Raw genomic sequence first — 23,253 nt, forward strand, 5'->3', positions numbered from 1 at the left:
TGATAATGTGAAATCTAAATGCCATCAGTTAGAAGAGTGTGTTTTTTTTTTTTTTTGGTAATGACTAAGAAATACAAAAAAAAGAACAAAAACGAAAGTAGACTTACAATTATGGTATTGTTTGGATATCAATCTGTTATTGGGAATACAAGGGAAAAGAGAAATGAAGAAAATGTTCATATAAAATCGTTTTGTTACTTAAGTTGCCTATGAATGTAACAGCATCTGTTTTTCATTTCTCCTTCTTTCCTTGATAAAGAAAGGGAGAGTTGTCAAGCCACATATTCAATCACCCTACTCTCTTCTCTGTCCTTATTTATTTACCTCTCCACGAGAGCAGAGTTAGACACAAGATCGGTTTCTAATATGAAGAAGATCCAACTCCCCTAAAAAGGGGGCACTCTGGGTTGGGGTAAAATTTAAAATCAGCATAGCCAAAAAGGAATTATCTTCACTAATCAAGGACAAAACAGATACTATACTTTGATCCCAGCTGGAATGGTAAGAAAATGCATTCTCTTCTGTGTCAACAACAATCAATTGATGATGTGGACTAATAACAATCAATTTGATGATGTGGACCAATAACAAGAAAAAAATGAATTAAATGAAACACTTACCAGGATTGATGATCATTTTTTTTATTTTTTTTTTTATTACATTTTCACCCCAAACCAGGCACATTGCCACTTTGGTATAGGGGGCTGCACTTGAACTTATGCATGTCAGTACAGTTGGGGAAGCAGTGACCTGGAATGGAATTCCAAAGTCTAGCAGTTCTGGGGAAGAAACTACTGGAGTAGAAAGATCTTTTACGTCTAGGGATCTCTACAGTGTGGGGGTGGGATTTTGCAGCTTGTCGGGTCTGTCGAGGGTGTTCACGTCGTGGGGGCACAAGTGCTTGCAGTTCATCAGAGCATTCACCATTATAATACTTGTAGAACAGGCAGAGGGATGCAACGTTTCGACGATGGGACATAGGCTGAAGCTTAGATGCCAGTTTAGGGCCTATCAGATATGCGACTCTCTTTTGAACCCTGTCAAGGAGCGAGAGACTAGTAGCCGATGCACCAGCCCAAATATGACAGCAATACTCCATACATGGGCGAATAGTGGCCTTATAGAGGTACAGGATACTTTCGGGTGTTAGAAGTTTTCTAGCACGGTAGAGAGAGCCCACCTTCCTCGCAGCGGCCCTGGCAATGCTCTCGATGTAATTGTTCCAACTCATGTTTCCTGATCATCATCACAGTAATTGCCAAAGAGGTATATATGGAAATTTGAGTGCCATCAGCCATAACAATACCACCAACAATTTGAATATCATCAACCATTACAATGCCACCAACAATTTGAATATCACCAATCATTACAATACCACCAACAATTTGAATACCATCAACCATTACAATTCCATCAACTATTTGAATACCATCAACCATTACAATGCCATTGACTATTTGAATACCATCAACCATTACAATGCCATTGACTATTTGAATACCATCAACTATTACAACAATATCAAACATTATAATACCATCAAAATACCATAAACCATTTGAATACTATAACATAAAATATACTGGGGAGAGACTTTGAGTCTTATAATGGTGATCAGTAATGGCAGTGGAATTGACCAACTGTGTTCAAATCTAGATTTATTACGCTCTCTTATACATTGAAATGTCTCGAAATAGTATGAACCACCATTTCTACCAAAGTCAAGGAAACACTCTAATCTTAACGAAGTAGTGACAAAAGAATGGATTCGTTTGACTGATATCCTGCTTCCCTGACTGCACTAACATGCAAAAAATTAAATGTAACATGAACAGATATTTCGCTGCTCAACTCCCTACTTAGAGTGTCCATATAAGCATAGTCCTTAATTTACAGTAGCCCTTATGTCTCAGTGGCAATTTGTCATATTTGGGGGTGAATGAAACTAAAAAAAAACTATGTAGAGATGAGTTTATAGTATGGCATAGACAGGTATACAGTGAAAAATCAAATAAACAAGTTAACAAACAAACATAAAACTCACTTGTTGTCTGGTTTCTGCCATGCTTCCAGCATCTTTTTGCTAATCTGGTTTGTCTGAGACTTATACAGAGCAATGACACCAATTGATAACGGTTCAACCTCACTGGCTAGCAATGCTAAAATTAAACTGATCACAAAGTCAGCCTCCTGTGTATTGTAGAAACTACCTGTGCTCTCACAGTTTTCTTTGCCTTCATTAACATCATAGAAACACAAAGTTGGTAATTCCGGCTGAACAAAAAAAAAAAAAAGAAATTAATTTCAGAAAAGTAGGTTTATCTTTAGGTTTTAAATAACTTGAACCAACAGCAATAAAATGTAGAGAAACAATTCATTTATTATACAGCTCAATAATGATGTTGTATTGGATATTCTATTTGTAATCATCTTGACTCGCTTTTTACAACTCTCAGAATGCTCAGATTTCATCAGTTCATTTGTGGGAACATGTGCTTCAATACCTGCTTTGCAACATTCAATTATCTTATTGACACACTGTGCAGCAGAAACACAAAAAGTATTAGTCTATGGGCATTTCTGATGTGTTCTCTGATAGCTTTCCAATCAGCCTTTTGAAGCATCTTATTGTTTTAAATAACGGTTCCTTAGCTTGGGATCAAGAACTTAAAGAGATGTCTACCAATATCATGAGATGATTGGTGTTCTCAAGTGGAGTATAGACATTTGTCACACAATCCTTAGGTATTGTAATTAGAAATAGATCTGTGTAAAAAATCAAACCAACTATTATGGTAAGGATTAAAATCATCAAATACATGTACCTGAGTACAAATATGCAAATATTATTACCAAATAATATACAGTACAAATATGCAAATATTACTACCAAATAATATACAGTACAAATATGCAAATATTACTACCAAATAATATACAGTACAAATATGCAAATATTACTACCAAATAATATACAGTACAAATATGCAAATATTATTACCAAATAATATACAGTACAAATATGCAAATATTATTACCAAATAATATACAGTACAAATATGCAAATATTACTACCAAATAATATACAGTACAAATATGCAAATATTATTACCAAATAATATACAGTACAAATATGCAAATATTATTACCAAATAATATACAGTACAAATATGCAAATATTATTACCAAATAATATACAGTACAAATATGCAAATATGACTACCAAATAATATACAGTACAAATATGCAAATATTACTACCAAATAATATACAGTACAAATATGCAAATATTATTACCAAATAATATACAGTACAAATATGCAAATATTACTACCAAATAATATACAGTACAAATATGCAAATATTATTACCAAATAATATACAGTACAAATATGCAAATATTACTACCAAATAATATGCAGTACAAATATGCAAATATTATTACCAAATAATATACAGTACAAATATGCAAATATTATTACCAAATAATAAACAGTACAAATATGCAAATATTACTACCAAATAATATACAGTACAAATATGCAAATATTATTACCAAATAATATACAGTACAAATATGCAAATATTATTACCAAATAATATACAGTACAAATATGCAAATATTACTACCAAATAATATACAGTACAAATATGCAAATATTATTACCAAATAATATACAGTACAAATATGCAAATATTACTACCAAATAATATACAGTACAAATATGCAAATATTATTACAAAATAATATATAGTACAAATACACAAATATTACTACCAAATAATATACAGTACAAATATGCAAATATTACTATGAAATGATATCCAGTACAAATACACAAATATTACTACCAAATAATATACAGTACAAATATGCAAATATTACTACCAAATAATATACAGTACAAATATGCAAATATTATTACCAAATAATATACAGTACAAATATGCAAATATTATTACCAAATAATATACAGTACAAATATGCAAATATTATTACCAAATAATATACAGTACAAATACACAAATATTACTACCAAATAATATACAGTACAAATATGCAAATATTACTATGAAATGATATGCAGTACAAATACACAAATATTACTACCAAATAACATACAGTACAAATATGCAAATATTACTACCAAATAATATACAGTACAAATATGCAAATATTATTACCAAATAATATACAGTACAAATATGCAAATATTATTACCAAATAATATACAGTACAAATATGCAAATATTATTACCAAATAATATACAGTACAAATATGCAAATATTACTACCAAATAATATACAGTACAAATATGCAAATATTATTACCAAATAATATACAGTACAAATATGCAAATATTACTATGAAATGATATGCAGTACAAATACACAAATATTACTACCAAATAATATACAGTACAAATATGCAAATATTACTATGAAATGATATGCAGTACAAATACACAAATATTACTACCAAATAATATACAGTACAAATACACAAATATTATTACCAAATAATATACAGTACAAATATGCAAATATTACTATGAAATGATATGCAGTACAAATACACAAATATTACTACCAAATGATATACAGTACAAATACACAAATATTACTACTAAATAATATACAGTACAAATACACAAATATTACTATGAAATGATATGCAGTACAAATACACAAATATTACTACCAAATAATATACAGTACAAATACACAAATATTACTACCAAATGATATACAGTACAAATACACAAATATTACTACCAAATAATATGCAGTACAAATACACAAATATTACTACCAAATAATATACAGTACAAATATGCAAATATTACTATGAAATAATATACAGTACAAATACACAAATATTACTACCAAATAATATACAGTACAAATATGCAAATAAAAGCATTGAGAATTAACAAAAATATTTCAAATTACTAACCACAAGTTTTGGTCTGTCTTCATCTTTGATTCCATCTTCAAGTTGTCTTCCATAAAAGAGTGTATTTGAAATGTGACTAATGGCAGGATGGCACCTGTACTGTCTTCGCAGCAGAACAGATTCATGGCCCTATTTATGACAAAATGCAGAAAAAGATATTAGTTAGCTAAAAACATTATTCTTTTATTTTTTTATTTTTTCAAATTAATTCATGTTTGTATATTTGATTTTTCAAATTAATTCATGTATATTTGATTTTTCAAATTAATTCATGTATATTTGATTAGTTAAACAAACCAAATTCTTGTTGTATAGAAACAAATACATTATCATCTTGATTTGCAATAAAAGTAAGAGAAACAACAACAAAGCAACAAATTTCAAATCTATATTTATTTCAACTTTAGACGTTCACTGCAAGTTTTGCATTTAAAAACTGTTTCTTTTTTGTTACACTAGCAGTTCAGCCCGGCTTTGCATGGGCTCTGTGTTCTGTTCATAACTTTATGTGCGCATATATATATATATATATATATATATATATATATATATATATATATATATATATATATATATAAAGTTTGGCTCATGTTCAGGTAACCTATATCTAAAATTTCAAGTATTTAGACCCAAAATTGGCAGAAGAGTTTGGTAGAGTCTGCAAAGGTCAACTCTTTCAACATTGAGCTCTTGGCAGCCAAATTTTCGCCCAAAAACTAATTAAAAAATTTTCTGCATGTCTGAATACCCTTTATGTAAAATTTCAAATGTTTAGACCCAAAATTTGCTGCATAGCTTGCTAGAGACCGCCAAGGTCAAATCTTTTGAACTTTGACCCCTTGACAGCAAAATTTGTGGCCAAAAACTGATAAAAAAGCTTGTCCTATGTCTGAATACACTTTATGTAAAATTTCAAATGTTTATAACAAGAATTGGCTGAGTAATTTGATAGAGAATGCAGAGCTCAATTTTTTGAAACTTTGACCCTAATTTTTACTCATTAACATTTATTGTTTTGAGCTCACATTAAATTAACAAGTTAGATCCATTTCCAAATAACCTACATCTAAAATTTCAAGTGTTTAGACCCCAAAATTGGTGGAGGAGTAGTTTGGTAGAGTTTTCAAAGGTCAAATTGTTGAACTTTGACTCCTTGACAGCCAAATTTCTGGCTGAAAACCAATGAAAAAGATTTCCTCAAATCTCAATACCTCTTATGTTAAATCTTGAGTCGGTAGACTGAAAATTGACAGAGTAATTTGGTAAGGAAATGTACATACACAGACACACACATACCTACATACACACACACAGACAGACAATTTCACTTTTATAGATATATAGATTAGTAAACACTTTAGAGTCTAAAAAACGGATTGTTAAAAATGACTGTTGAAAATGCCATTTCAAACTTATGCATGACACACTGAGTAAAATGCTATTTCAAACTTATGCATGACACACTGAGTAAAATGCTATTTCAAACTTATGCATGACACACTGAGTAAAATGCTATTTCAAACTTATGCATGACACACTAAGTAAAATGCCATTTCAAACTTATGCATGACACACTAAGTAAAATGCCATTTCAAACTTATGCATGACACACTGAGTAAAATGCTATTTCAAACTTATGCATGACACACTGAGTAAAATGCTATTTCAAACTTATGCATGACACACTGAGTAAAATGCTATTTCAAACTTATGCATGACACACTGAGTAAAATGCTATTTCAAACTTATGCATGACACACTAAGTAAAATGCCATTTCAAACTTATGCATGACACACTAAGTAAAATGCCATTTCAAACTTATGCATGACACACTGAGTAAAATGCTATTTCAAACTTATGCATGACACACTGAGTAAAATGCTATTTCAAACTTATGCATGACACACTGAGTAAAATGCTATTTCAAACTTATGCATGACACACTGAGTAAAATGCTATTTCAAACTTATGCATGACACACTAAGTAAAATGCCATTTCAAACTTATGCATGACACACTGAGTAAAATGCCATTTCAAACTTAGATGCAACAGACTAATGAAAATCTATCCAAAACTTAAGTGGAACAGACTGTTGAAAATACTATTAATAACTTAGATGTGGCAACATAATGAAAATGCCATTTCAAACTTATGCATAATGCACTGAGTAAAATGCTATTTCAAACTTAAGTGGAACAAGCTGATAAAAATACTATTTCAAACTTAAGTGTAACAGACTTTCAAAAATACTATTTATAACTTAGGTGTAACAAAATAAAGAAAATGCCATTTCAAACTAATGTGCAACACACTGCTTAAAATGCTATTTCAAATTTATCTCTGACAGACTGATGAAAATACTATTTCAAATTTAAGCCTGACAGTCTAATCAACAAACGGTGAGTCTGGTCACACCAAAAATTAGATGACATTACATGTGTATATAATTAGTTAATAATAATTCCTTATAATTGCCTTTGTATGTCTCATTAGACCATCTGACGAGATGTAAATAATCGTATCAAATTAATTCTCGTGGAATAAATAGATTCAATTATTGCTTTTCAGTTCAGCTGTTTTGCTTTCACAACAAATACTAAGCATTTTTAACCTACAGTGCAAAAATAGTTATCTTGAGAGTAACAAACAAACCATAATATTCTTCTTGTCAAAGATGGTACTTATTGGAATCAGCTTTCCTAAAACATGTCTCGTTTAATAACTAAAATTAAAGGTTGAAATCATTCTTATTGTATAAAGCAGAAAATTTCCAAAGTGCAAATTCATGTTTATGTCAAAATAAATCAGACTCAATAAATAAAGTAAACTGACTCTACTACCTCAATGGTTCTACATCCAAGAACTCTCATCTATTCTTTTAATATGACCATACCATTGAAGTCTCCTGTCTAGCACAGATCTCTCTAGACCTGTCTTAAATACTCACATTATACATCCATCATATATCATCCTCATATCATTTCTCTCCATGTGTTAAATGCCTTCAACCATCACCAGTGGCGTAGCTAGAGGGGAGCGGTCCACACCGGGTGACAACAAAATTTTTCAACCTAAGGCTAAGGTGCGAAAATAGTTTTAAAACAGGATTTATTTATCATATAGTATGCCAAGTGTTTTTAAGTTTTTAATCTTTTCAAAAATATTAGAAACTCTTACATTTTTTTTTTTTAATTATTAACTGAGGAATATTTTTGCCGATGTTTATTGAAAACTTTAAACCCTGTATTTTTTGTAGTTTTTAATAGTAAATCATTTGAAATCATTTGATGACATTCATTTCATTTCTTTAAACTGTGAAAAATAATTGGAAAAAAGATTAAGTGGTTTTATAAAGTGTCGTAGCTAAGCAGGGCGGTCTGGGTGACAGCAAAGGAGGGGTGACACAATGTCATTGAGGTGACATTTAAGCAGACCGTCCCGACTGACATTGACTCTAGCTCCATCACTGACCAGGTTTCACATCCATATAGCATCGCACTGTGTACATATGCCTGATGGACTTGTAACATGGTATAGCTGGAAATGTCTTCTCAATTATTAAATCATTTCTTTCTGATAGGTTCTTAAGAGTAGTAGTTGAGGGGCAAAAATCAGAAGCTCACAGTATTAATGCTGGTGTCCCTCAGGGGTCTATCCTGGGCCCAACTCTTTTCCTGATCTACATTAATGATCTTCCAAATCACATCCTTACATCATTTGTAGACATTTATGCTGACGACACTACCATTTATGGTAGCACATCTAAGACAGTAAACGACCAAGTTCTCTCCAATTCTCTCTCCTCTGATCTTGAGCACGTAGTACAATGGGGAAAGGAGTGGCTGGTTACTTTTAATGCATCTAAAACCAAGCTTCTCTCTTTACATCATCAACATTCTGATCCACATCTGGCATCAATTGAAATAAATGGCTCTCGTCTTCAGGAGGCCTCAAGTTTTGACAAGCTTCTGGGCTTGACCTTTACTCCTGATCTTAAATGGAACACGTACATCAAATCTGTTGCCAAGGCCGCTGGAAAAATGGTGGGATCTTTCTATCGATCCGGTAGATATCTCACTGCTGATGCTATTCTCTATCTATATAAGAGCCAGGTACGTCCAAGGATGGAATATTGTTGCCACATCTGGGCAGGAGCTGCTAGAAAGGACTTGTCCTGCCTTGATAGAGTTCAAAATAGACTTCGTAGCCTCGTAGGAGATATCCTTTTCTCTTCCTTGCAACCTCTATCTCACAGAAGAGATGTTGCGAGTTTGTCTCTGATGTATCGTTATTTTCATGGAAGGTGTTCAACTGAGCTTCAATCTATGGTCCCCCCTCGCCAAACTTTCACAAGAAACACTCGTCTAGCTGTACACACTATCAATAATTCCCCCCACTCTTTATCTGTGCCTAAACCTAAATGTAGATTCCATGAACAAAGCTTCTTTCTTAGAACTGCACGCCTGTGGAATTGTCTTCCGTTTTCCTGCTTTCCGGCTGACTACAATATGGTTGTGTTCAAGTCTAACGTAAATAAGTTCTTGATGAGCCGTTCTATATAAGTTATCAAATTTACCAAATTTTCATTACTAATGATTACTATATTGTCCAATGTCTACTGTACACTCTTTAACCCTTATCCTTGAGTGGCCTCTTGGCCTTGATAAGTGGTGATGCCTATGTAAAAAAAAAAAAAAAAAAAAAAAAACACATTTACATTTATTTCGTTTTTTAATTGCAGCAATTTATGTCAGCTTTCATCAATAAAGAAAACTAACTGCTATATTTGCATATATTATCTTGTCAATACATTTACTTCTGGAAATAAACAAGAATAGATATTTTCTAACATACGTCCATTCAATCCGCATGTTTAGCCATGAAAATGTTATTTACAGCAAAATGTTGCATCTATTCTAATATTACATTTCATATTTTCTGTCACCGATCAGTTGGTACTACCAGATCAGGTTGTCCGAAGATACTAGTCTGCGGACCTAAAATTCACCAAACATTGATGTTATTACTTTTTCCTTTACAAAACTCAATCATGTTCTGCAAAAACAAAAACAGCAATTTTCCTCTACAAAACAACAAAACCAAACACTATTAATAAATATTTGAATATACAAAGAACTTGAAAGCATAAAAACTTTTCCAAAATTAATAGATTTTGCATTAAATAACCTAAAAAGGTTGATATGCCATAAAACAAAACTTTGGTCAGTAAAGGAAAAAATCCTTTTAGACTGAGGTAACTTTACTTTTATTCCAATTCAGAACAACTCTTTTTAGGGAAGAGGGTAAGTAAATAGGGAACACAATTGTTAATTTAGAAATATTACACTGTACCAACACAACCCAACGAATATGTACCTGAATGGCATGTTTATTCCAAATTAAATAAGGGAGACAACCATGTATACAAAGATACGGTGAGTGGATCAAGCAGTGGAAGTGGCTCCAACTTGCCTTATCCACGCCATAAAATAAATGTCTTTGCTTTGCATGTAGTTTGAGAATTAAAAAAAATGTAAAAATCATAGATTACCAGTAACGATCAAACTCATGACCTAGGAGAAAGAGAATAACTGGATGCTGCACTGCAATAAGCAAATTCACATTAATAATAAATATATATATATATATATATATATATATATATATATATATATATGAACCCATGAATTTTCTGCATTCTCATTGGTTAAAAAGAAATAAGATTATTGTTGTAGCTTTATAGGCCAGTAATAATCAAAACAAAGTGCTATATAATTAACAAAATGTGTATTAGCAAAAGTATGTTACAAAAACATACTTCATGATTCAGGGGGCCATAACCACCATGCATTGCTATCCAATAATGTGTTAGATGTAACTACGAGATGCCTTAAAGAAGTTTCCAGACATTTTTTGTATAGGCGTTTAAAACTGTCATAGACTCTTGAAAATTCAGCACATTATTGCTATACATCTTATGAGATGACTGACCAATTTTTATGATTTAAAGTTCAAATAAATACCTACAGCAAGAATTGAAATACACTTCTAAAACCTGATTGTCACAGCTGGTGAATTTCAAAAATGCAATCTGGATGTGAGGACACTTTAGAAGAATGATATGCAATAAAATTCTGTTTTAAACTTGGAAAAAATGCCAAATAAACATATGGAATGCTTCAGACTGCTTTTGGACCATTTTCATGAATCGAGCATCAGTTTTTGAGTGGCATAGGAGATTCAAGGAAGGCAGGGAGTCTGTGAGGGATAATGAGAGGTGTGGGAGAAGTAAAGAAGTCAGAACACCAGAGTTGATTGGCCAAATACAGAATTTTATGGATAAAGACCGTTGTGTGTTTATAGAGACAATAAGTGTACAGTTTGATGTCAGTGTGGGAACTGTACACACAATTATTTGTGAGAAAGTGAAGATGTGGAAGATTTGCAAGAAGTTTGTCCATAGGATGCTCAGAGAAAATCAGAAAGAAAGACGTAATGAGCATCAAGACATTTCCTCACCCTCTTTATAATCCAGCCCTTGCTCACTGTAACTTTTGGTTATTCCCTAAGCTCAAAGAAAACTGTCATTATGAAACAATTGAGGAAATGTAAGAGGCTGTGACAAGGGTCATTGATATGCTCACTTAAGAGGACTTCCATATGGCCTTCCAGAAGTTGTTGGAATGGCACAAGTGCATTGCAGCCAGAGGAGATTACTTTGAAGGCGACTAGAGTTTCATGCATGCACTTTCAATATAAGTTTCCATACAAAAAGTCTGTAAACTTATTGAAGGCACCTTGTATATTTATAGTCTCTGGGTAAGTTCATTACTGCAGAAATAGATATATCAGCTTAACCCATAACAATTATTTAATATCTGAAATCTATTGACTTGCGACTGGAGGTGAAGAAAGCCATCTCCTTTCTTACATCAATCATACCAGTTGAGTATACATCCTTGAAAATCAGTCCAATAGAGACTCGACTATTTTGACGCAGGTGGCTTTTTTTCTGTCAAGCGGTGATATTTGTTCTATTCAGCTCCTCCCAGCCTTACCTTTTTGCTTTGGAAAGGAATTAGCTTATAGCAAACTGCATGAGGCACCCTCAATTGGGAATTCTGACCAGGCTGCTCATATAATTATTAAGGGGCCAAGATGCACTAGCTAGCTTATTCTCCCCACATTCTGGCCTTATGCCACATTTCTCTGCGGTGGGAAGGAAGTAAATATCTGCAGGTGATAAAGAAGCAGAAAATGTCCAGTGATTGTTAGTTGTATTATCATACTGACTGTGACAACAAGTTGATTATTATGTTCATATTTATCTAGTGAAATTTAACTTCAAGGGTCTTGCTGAAGTCAGAATGTAAGCAGTGCCTTGATTGAGTTTCAACCCTTTTTCAGATATTAAGTCAAATTAATAAAACTATCACTTGCTAGACCAACAGACAGAACCTCTTATAAAGCTTCATGGACACGTCTTAAACAATGAGTAAAGTAGTTCAATAAATTATCTAGGTGTTATAGTTTTTTGGAGAAGAATGCATTTACTTGGGTCTCGACATATAATTTTTTCCCCCATAATGTTAAACAAATGCAATATGGCCCCTCTTGTCAAACTTTCATAAGGAACACTCATCTAACTATAGCCACTATCAACAATTTCTCCCACTCTCTATCTGTGCCTAAATCTAAATACAAATTCCATAAACAAAGCTTCTTTCATAGAACTTCCTGCTTGTGAAATTCTATTTTGGTGGCCTGCTTTCCAGCTGACTACAATATGGTCGTCTTCAAGTCTTTGTTCAGCCATTCCCTTAAATAATCAAATTATACCCAATTTACACCACTAGCAATTGCTATGCTGTTTTCCTGGTGACTGCTATAAATTAAATAACCTTTATCCTTGAGTAGCCTTCTGGCTTTGATAAGTGATGACACCCTTGTAAAAAAGAAAACACTTTTAATTTAAAAAAGAAAAGTGTGTAATAATAAAAAAATTAAATTAAAAAATATGTTTCGAAATTTTTTTAGATGGTGACAGATAATTTGGACGACTGTTCTTATCTTGAATAGTATTTACACAACGTTTCAGCCAATGTACGGATGATACAAAGAATACAATTGCCAATTACTTAAGATTTCTACCTGTCAATGGCGGATGGAACAAGAATATGTAACTCCCTTGGATTAAATAAAGGGTTCCACTCAAAATTCCATGCAGATTCATGAGTTTGATAGATTGATAGAAAGATTATCAAGTTTGACAAGATACACCTGAAGATGGTTAGAGGTTATATCGGCTGAAACATTGTGAAAATAGCATTAAATATGAGAGCAGTAGTTTAAATAATACAAATTGTCAATCTTCATCTAAAAAAAAAAATCAGAAACATAATGACTGATGATTATTGGATTATTCGGACTACCATTCTTATCTTGAATTTTGTTGTGAATTCGCATTTGAACATTTGCAATTGCATGATGGTTGTTCATTTTAGACTTATTTTTAGACAAATCTCGTGGGTGAGGTTTTGTTAGAGATTTTGATTTTTGCACCAAATTCCGGCTGAAAACTTGTGAAAGCATGATGTTGTCTATCATGTCATAAAATGTTCCAGTTAATTCGACATTAATTAACAGTAAGCTAGGAACTCAAGTGTTGAAATGAATATGAAAACTGTTTTTATATTTCAGTTTGGAAATATACTTGGACTATTTCCAGCATATGTTTTGTTATAAAAACCAAGCAAAATTTATTAAAGATTCGAACACATATCTTTCCTCAGTTTAGAGGGATTGCTGTTCTCCCTCCATAAGGGAACATGCATTGTTATTTCTCCCTTGTTAAGATTACTTAATAATGCATAACTAAACCTGCCAAGGATACAATTGAACATTTCAGCTTCCTGCAAAAGGATTCAATATTAACAACCCTCAACTTGCCGATGTTGAAGGGAACTAAAAAAACACCACATAATAGATCTGAAAGATCGAAGCTAAACTTGCCAAAATTTTTGCAAACACAGATCACGAAAGTTACAACTTCAAGGTAAGTGTTTACTTTGGGAATTTTCGAGTAGTGATGGGACGATCCTAAAATTTTTTCCGATTCTGATACAATTACAGATTCTGTTCTAAATTTTCGATTCTGATACGATTTCTGATTCCGATTCTTTTCAAATTTATAAATATTTAATTAGAGGTTTGTTGTTTTTGTAAATTTTAAAATTATTACATAAGCCCTGCTAATTTCAGTGTGTATTGTTTTCTCAAATGTTTTCCTTGTAATTGATTGAAAATTGTAAGACAACAAAAGATTGATTTTGATTTTAAAACAAAGCCAGAAAGTATCAGTCCATCGTTAGTGTACAACATGCTGCTTGAAAGTTTTCATAAACAGTTGAAAATAGTTGACGATTGGAAGGAAAAATTAGAAAACAATGTAAGAACGATAACACAAATTCATTTGCAAATGTTATCGAAAGAGGTGGAGAGTATTGAAAATCTGGGGAGACTTGTTGTCAGTCAACTTCCAGGGAACACCATATGTTGTTTTCAAGGAGAGATATTTGATAACCTGTGTGAAAGCTCCTTGTGAGCCAATAATAATAATAATAATAATAATAACAAATTTATAGATTAACACTCTCAGCTGAATTCCCATTCTGAAATGCAATATCAATTTTATTGGTGATTACATGTTAAACCCTTAAAAAAAACTTGACAGAAAGAAAAGTGATCATTTTAGTATTTAGAGTGGAAGCTCAGTTTCAAATATAAATTTAACGTAAAATAATCATTATTTCTGAGTCATTCTAATTCTTTATGGATGTTAATTAAATTGTTTCCCACTAACTTAAGTTCGATTGGCAACGTTGTAAAACCATGCGTAATAACTTAAAAAAGTAGACATCTCTCCCCTCAAATAAACGCACATAATTTATTTCTAATAGAAAAATATATTTTGTTTTTAGTTAACTGCCCTAACACGCTAGAATGTTTTGGAAAAAGACGCTTATTTTACATTAAATTTATGTGTGAAACTGATCTTGCACTTTAAATTCCTAAACAAATCGTTTTATATTTATCTATGAGTGTTTAAAGATAATGTTTTTATTTAATTTTTAAGAGTTACGTGTAAAACGGTACAGATAAATACTGTATTCTCATGAAATTATCAGTGTTTTTTTCTTCTGTTTTCATTTTTCGACAATCGCAATTATATTGTGAAAACAATTATATTGTGCAATTATTGTTGTGAAAAAAAATTTCAGTCATCAATTTTTTAGGCCATTGCATGTAAACAATCTGAAAAACAGTTTCGCATATAAATTTAACGTAAAATGATCACCTTTTTTGAACCAGTGTTTTAAGAACAGGTAACGGATTTTGTTTGTTTTTAATTTTGGCCATGTTTATGTTCCTGGTCAAACTGTAGTATAAAATATGTCATTGTCAAAAGTCATAAAAGACACAACCCTTTCTTACTACTAACCCTAAGTCGGGGTGATAATACAAAAAATAAAGCGATTACTTGTGGTTTTATGATTTTGCCGATTCGGCTTGTGGGTCAGTGGTAAAAAATTTAGTTAACTGCTTTAAAACAATTAGAATGGTCTGGAAATGGGTGAGCATTTTATGTTAAATTTATGAATTTAAGAAAATTAGGCAATGGAAAAAAGATAATGGAAAAAAGGGCAATGGAAAAAAGACGATTTTGGCTAGCTAGGAAAAAAGGGCAATTATTGAATAAATATTGATTGAAAATAAATTTTAGAACAGTTCTTGCGGGAGATATTGTTTTAAGAAGAGGACCCCCAAACTCCCATCCCCCACCCTATTTAAAAAAAAAGAATATTAATATACTAATTGTTCTGTTTTGTGTTCTCAAAGTTGGGAATTTTTCTGTTGAGAATCTGTACAGAAATTCGGTCGAAGGTTACATCAATCGAAACGTTAACATGTAGTATCTGTTCTGAGGCTACACTTCACCTACTCTCTCCTTGTTCAATGAAGGAGAAATCCTTATAGACTGAGGCAATTTTTATTTTTGTTTCAACCCAGAGTGCCCCTCTTTTGAAGCTGGATATTCCCCACATTAAAAGCAACATTGTATCTAACTTTACCCTCTAGGGGAGGCAAGTAAATAGGAACACTCAACATGAGAACAGTAGTGCAAAGTGTGTTTATAACTTATAAAAATCGATTTTATTTGGTTTTAAAGAACTCTTAACATTTTAAGATATTTTTTTAAATATAATTTTGGGGGAGAGGTAGCCGCTTTTTAAAAAGACTCTTGAACAACAAGCTAGTTTCAATCGATATTTATTCAATAATTGCCCCAAATCTATATGCTCTACTTACCCTCCATCCTAAAATCTAAAATAATTTTGTTTGTAGTGGGTCATAAATAAAAAAAAAAATAAAAAAATAAAAAGTAGATTATCATTGGGAGGAAGGGTATTTTTAGATGTAGATATGATTTCTTTTTTAATTTGACAAACTTGTAAATGTTTTCCCTTTAATAATTCATCCAAGACTTTGATAAATTTATTGTGAGATATTCATGGTTTTTTGGGTTTTTTTTTTAAAAACTTTTTCGAAAGATACAATAAAACATTAAGAAGAAGGATTTCAGAGGACACGATGGTCAGACAAGCGGCCCAAGAAAATAAAACTTGCCCATTTGTTTGAAATCTTTTAACTGTGACCTCTCTGTGGAGCATCATCTAAACATTTGGCAAGCAGGTGCAAAAAAATACTTGAACATTTGATCAGACTTCAGATGGCATCTAGAGCTGCAGGAATTCCCAAGTTTAAGCATAAGTAAATGATTCATAAAAGAATCCAAGAAAATTTGATGCTAAAAGTTTTTCACATGGAAGTATGAAAATTCACAAATTCATTTCAAATTCAATTTGAAGCTAAGCTTTTCTACAATGTTTTGTCTATTCCTTGTTATATTTGTCAATGCTGAGTGAGGGAGCAGAAAAAACTTACCAGACAAAACCAAACTGGACAAAAGCATAAACCCATAAAATAAATAAATTAAAGATTAAAAAACAACATTTTTTATATTCTATTTTTATTTAATTAGCAATAATGCTTGATATAATTTTTCCTGACAAAATATTTCTTCAATTTGAAACAATTTTTTTTGATACCTTGTAAATAAACTGCATTCTTGTAGAGGTAACCTAGTGAATTTTTGCAGTTTCAAGTTTTGTTTTGTTTATTTTATGCAAATAAAAAAAATTATGTCTTATTTGGATGTTATTATGATCATTAGAGTTTAGTTTTACTAATAGTTGGAAAACAATAAAGATTTACCATCAATAGAAGCAAGGGAAAATTAAGTTTAAAAAATACTAAAAGAATCGTTTTTGGATTCGGAAATTAGGCACAAATTTTTCCAATTTCGATACCTTCAAAATTTCCAATGATTCCGATTCCGATTTCAATTCCGATTCCGATTAATCATCTCAACACTATTTTCAATTGAGGGGACTGAATTCCCACAATATTGTTCTTGTAACGTTTCAACCGATGTAATCTTTGATCTTTTTCAGGTGCATCTTGTTGAACTTATGTTTCACTTAAATCTCTATAGATTTCCGAGTTCAACAGAAAGATTCCCAAGTTTGACAAGATACAGTCGGAGGTTACACTGACTGAAACGTTGTGAGAATAGCACTCAAAATAAACATTAGTCCAATTAATCCAAATAATTCAAATATTGTCATCTCTGACAAAACAATGGATAAAATAAAGGGTAAAAAAGTTTGAAATTCTGTGCAGATTCCATGTTTGATAGGACACCCTTGACGAATGTTGCAGGTTATATTAGTGGAAACCTTCTGTGAATAACATCCAAGATGAGAACAGTAGTCTGAATAAACCAAATAAAACAAAAGAAAAAAAAGGACAAGTTTTAAACTATTGCTAAATAATAGTTTGTAAAAAATTTCTCCGTGACACAGCTGTTGCCCAAATAGATCGATTTATTTCCTCTGAATATATTGATTTTATCTAGGCACTCTTTTTTGTTTGTCCTTCTCTTCAACACAGTAAAAGCACTTGAGGAATTCTCTCACCAGATGTGGGGGAAGAGAAACATTTCAATACAAGAAAGAAAATTTTAAAAAAAATGGCGTTATAGAATGAGAGCAAGAACGGATATTCTTGTGATTGTATCCATTCAATCTGCACATTTATCGGTAAAAAGACGATTTCAATTTTAAGCATGTGACAGATCGAAAGACCACCGGACTGACCAAGACACTTATAAATATGTGTGGATACATCTAAAATATGTTCATTCAATCTCTTATATATATATAATCTTTTATTTATATATATATATATATATATATATATGTATATATATATATATATATATATATATATATATATATATAAAATAAGAATTGCAGTTAAGTTTACCAAAATAATCCAAGATGGCAAAACTAAAGTAAATTATAAATATTAAAGAATTAATATTTATAAAGTAATCTCAACCAGATGTAAAAGCTCGATAAAACCAAATAGGAGATACAGCTTATAATAAGAACAGACTATCCATTCATGTAAAATCACTTTTATTCACCCTATTCCCTCTGCTTCACTTTTTGTTATCAAGTAAGATCTATGACTTACTTGTAGTTCCATTTAATACTTTTACAAGCAAAATCCGATCCCGCATTTTTCTAAATCCTACCCTCTGATGAGAAGGAAAGTATTTCTTTGAAACTCGGCGGATTAATGACTATCCACTTATTTAATGTTTCCTTTTTAAAAGCCAAAATGTTTATAACTCTTTTTCAAAGTGTTTTTTTAACATGTTTAATGAACTACTTGTTCTTATATATATATATATATATATATGTATATATATATATATATATATATATATATATAAACGTAAAGTTGGTTCGTTCTAAACGAATAAAACCATATTTCTATGTTACCAATTTATTTGAAATTTTCAGACAACCCATTTTTAGAGTCGAAGTATGTTTTTATGTTATTAAAATAAATTTACCTTGCGAATTATTAAAATTAAAATATTAAATAAAATAAATATATTTTTTTAACCATTTCTGCGAATCTGTTCTGTTGATAAAACTGAACTTCCGGTTCGATTCATTTCACAGCCACGAATTGACGAAAGATTTCATTTTCTGTTAACTCGATGAGTAAAAAAAAACAAAAACTTACTGATGCAGAGAGTGATCCATGCTGAAATAATAATGTTATTATTTAAAAAGCCATTCTTAACATGGGGAATGGAGGGTGTTTTGTACCTATTCTGTACTTTAACCTTACAATTGAATAAAAATATATCATAAAACTTTAATTAAACGTGGAAAACGATTTTTAAAAAATAGCGCGGATCACTCTCTGCATTAGCACACAAAAAAAAATAAAAATAAAAAAATAATCCCATATTTTAAAAATTTAAATTCATTTATGTACTTACCAATTTTTTAATTTTTTTTCACTCATGAAACATTACGTTTTAATTGTTTAGTTTATTTTCACGGCATTGTTTACATAAAAAAGTTTGTTTTAACTTTTTCTAAACTGTTTCATTTTTACGACATGCCTCAACGTATTATAAACACCCTAACCGCCCCCCCCGTGTTAAAAAAAAAAACAACAAAAAAAAACGCCCTTCCATAAACCTCGAAAGCCGTTCTTAATATGGGGAGGTTGAGGGTGTTCATTCCGAAAGTTTTAACATGGGGAAGTTAGAGTGTTTATAATATGCTGGGGCGAGTCGTAAAATTAACAAAGTTGCTATCTATTATTTATTGCAAAAATTGCTTGAAATTTATTTATTTTACAAAAAAAAAATTACATTTTGGTACTCCTTGGGCGTTGAGTTCCATGGCGACCAGTAGAAAAAAATAATAGTGTCTCCCTTAGTCTCCCACCCCACCCCGCACGTAACATTTTATTTACTGACGTTGCCGTAACTAAACGATTATTTGTCACATTTACAAACATTTATTTATTTATTTTGAAAAAAGTTTTACTTTTTATGAATATTAAAAGAAAAATGGGTACTCATGCAGAGAGTGATCCATGCTGAAATAATAACGTTATTATTTAAAAAGCCATTCTTAACATGGGGAGGGGAGGGTGTTTTGTACCTATTCTGTACTTTAACCTTGCAATCGAATAAAAAAAAAAAAACACGATTTAAAAAATAGCACGGATCACTCTCTGCATTAGCACCGAAAAATGTTACTAAACATTTATTAATAATTTCTCACTTTTACAAACATTTGATTTTAAATTTCTTTTTAAATGACGACTTTTATCGACTTTTTTTTTTAAATATCCCCCCACCCCCAAAATGGTGTTTATTCCGAAATCCGTTGTTAACATGGAGAGGTTGAGGGTGTTTATTCTGAAAGCCGTTCTTAACATTTGTGGAGGTGGACCTAATGTAAAAAAATAAATAAATAAATAAATAAATAAATTAAAAAAAAAAAAAACTAAATCATTTACTGATAACTTCTCACTTTTACAAATATTTTTTAATTTACATGCGCGGATGAACAAATTGTTGAATAGTGCGAAAACAAAACGTTTTTGTAATAAACTTCGGGATAATTTTTTGGGTAAATATTTACATTTAGGTACACCTCCACAATTTTCTTTTTTAAATGACGACTTTTATTGATAAATAAATTTACTTTCCGCAACTTTTATTAATAAATAAATCTACTTCTCTGCCACGGGCACTGAACCCCTACTTTTTTTTTTAAAATAGTATTTTCGGGTGGGTATGCTGACAACAAATATCAGTTAAATTTTGCAAATAGCCCCCCCCCTCCAAAAGTGGTGTTTATTCCGGAAGCTGTTCTTAAGATGAGGAGGTTGATTATAAGGTGGACCTAATCTAAAAAAAACAAAGTTTTTTATGCGCATATAAGCAACTATTTTTTATTGACTCTTTTTTTTTACTTTTTTATTTAAAAATTAGTAAATTTCAATGAATAGAATAATAAATCATTTATCATTAATATGTGTTTTTGGTTTTGTGTTGAATGAAACTTTTTTTTTTTTATTACAACAATAATGAACCAATTTAAATCTTCCGGCATGCGTTTAAGGGTTACGAAATTATCAATAAATCGTTTAGTTACTAAGCCAACGTCAGTAAATAAAAAAAATGTTACGTGCGCATGCATTAGCCTTGACTGGGGGGGGGGGGGCTAAGGGAGCGACCATTAAATAATTATGCTGGTCGCCATGGAACTCAACGCCCAAGGAGTACCTAAAGTGGCACTTATGCACTTATGCTATCGTGCTATTTTTTAAAATAGTATTTTCCTGTTAAATTCAAATTTTACAATATGTTTTTCTTTTATTAATTTGTTAAGTGAAAGTACAGATAACCCGGTCGGTTTCTAATGCGAGGAAAATCTAGCCCCCCCCCCCAAAAAAAAAGGGGTACTCTGGATAATAACAAAACATTAAAATTGCCTCAGTCTCGAAAGATTTCTTCTCTACTGAACGAGGAAAAAAACGGTGAAGTGTAGTTCACCTTCTGTTTCTCTCCCCCTCTCTCTTCCTCTCTTAATATCTCTCTCTATCCATCTCTCCCTTTCCCTCTCAATCTATCTTTCTCTCTATATCACCCTCTCCATCTCTCTTTGAGCTCCTTTCTCTCTCTAACTCCCTCTATCTCTCTCTTTTCCTCTGTCTCATCCCTCTCTGTTTCTAACTCTCTCCCTCTCTCTCTGTTTATCTATCAATCCCTTTATCTCGCTATCTCCTTCTCTTTCTCTATTTTCCTCTCACTGTCTCTTTTCTATCTATATATCTTCCTCTCTATCTGTCCATCTCTAATCCCTCATCCTATTTTAGTCTCCTAAATTAATTACAGTGAATAAGGCATTGTCAAAACATGGATAAATCCTATTTTAGTCAACTAATTTACTGACTGTGAGAATAGAAGTTATTTGGAAATTACTGCTACCTTGAACAGCACCAGAAGTAACTGGTAAAACCTTTCTAATTAAATTGATTTTGGCAGCCATTTGGTAACAAAATGACATAGCCTTAGCCCTTGCTGCATGAGGAATACCTGCGACCTTGCTGCCAAGTAGAAGAATTATTTATTCTACTTTAAAACATTCAATTTTTCAAAAATCTCATGTTCGACATCTCCAAAACATCCAATATGGGGAAAAATATTGCAAAAATGCAAACTTATTGTTTAGGATGAATGCACAATGGTACGCAAAAAATCACTTTAGACTCTTGGTCGATCCTTGCAAGATTTGCGTGGCAATGTCAGACCATTTGGGAATGCAGTAATATTGCTTGCAGGATATTTCAGATAAATGTTACCTGTTATTCTTCAATCAACACCAGCAGATGAAATAAATGCTTGCCTCAAATACTCTACCTTTTTGTTCCATGTGAAGACATTAAACTTAACTCAAAATATGAATGTCCAGTTGCAGACTGTTCGATCCGCACAAAAACTTTTGCATCACTTGTGGGAAATTGGGTACGAAAAAGTGCCAGCTGATCAGAGTTAAGGGCAAAATTCTTTAACTTTTAACTTCTGTAATTTCTGTAATTTTATTCCATCAAAAGAATAGTTAGTTTAAAAGGTTTTTGCAGATATTCAAATTATAAGAATTCCATTTGACTGAGTGAATGAGCTATTCTTGCAGGTCAATACAAAGATGCCCATGAACTTAACGCTATAATTAAATGTAAAATTCCAAGTGAGGTAGTCAAATACAAATCCATCGACACTGTTATGAAAGCAAATAAAGTGGTTAATTATCCAACAGTTATATTTGCCAGGGATGCCGCCGCATGTATTGCAACTGAAATTTGGTGTACTAATTATCATGTTGTGAAATATAAACCAATCCAAGCTTTGCAATGGCACATAGCTTGCAGTAAAAAAAATTAACAAACAATATCATAGAAACAACAATCTTAACAGGACCTTTCACAGATGAATATATCTTCATTCCATTCATTCCTATGATTCCACTGGATACATCATTACACTTTAGCAAATTGCACTTTCCAATTTTATTGTCATTTACAATAACCATCAACAAAGCACAGGGAACAATCTTTACAATTGTGGGTCTTACAGTTACACACTGACTGTTTTTTCACATGGACAATTTATGTTACGTATTCAAGAGTCACCAAACCGGAAATCTCTATATCAGCTAAGAAAATGGAACAACAAAAACTGTGTACCCATGCAAAATGGAAATTTAAACCTATAAGAAACA

General features: G+C 31.6%; 1 protein-coding gene across 1 annotated transcript in view; it reads right to left on the bottom strand.

Annotated features, from left to right (window-relative positions):
• The window catches only part of LOC145293048 (uncharacterized), a 238,578-nt gene that overhangs the window by 14,772 nt on the left and 200,553 nt on the right, over positions 1 to 23,253 (bottom strand). Inside the window, exons 26-27 of the mRNA XM_080139359.1 lie at positions 4,962 to 5,090; positions 2,048 to 2,277 (exon numbers count right to left, since the gene is read on the bottom strand). Coding sequence (XP_079995485.1) covers positions 2,048 to 2,277; positions 4,962 to 5,090 — 359 coding nt within the window. The remainder of the gene's footprint in view (positions 1 to 2,047; positions 2,278 to 4,961; positions 5,091 to 23,253) is intronic.

Source organism: Euprymna scolopes, chromosome 14 (genome assembly GCF_053919585.1).
Source record: "Euprymna scolopes isolate OS-2025 chromosome 14, ASM5391958v1, whole genome shotgun sequence".
In the NCBI taxonomy this organism is placed as follows: domain Eukaryota; kingdom Metazoa; phylum Mollusca; class Cephalopoda; order Sepiida; family Sepiolidae; genus Euprymna; species Euprymna scolopes.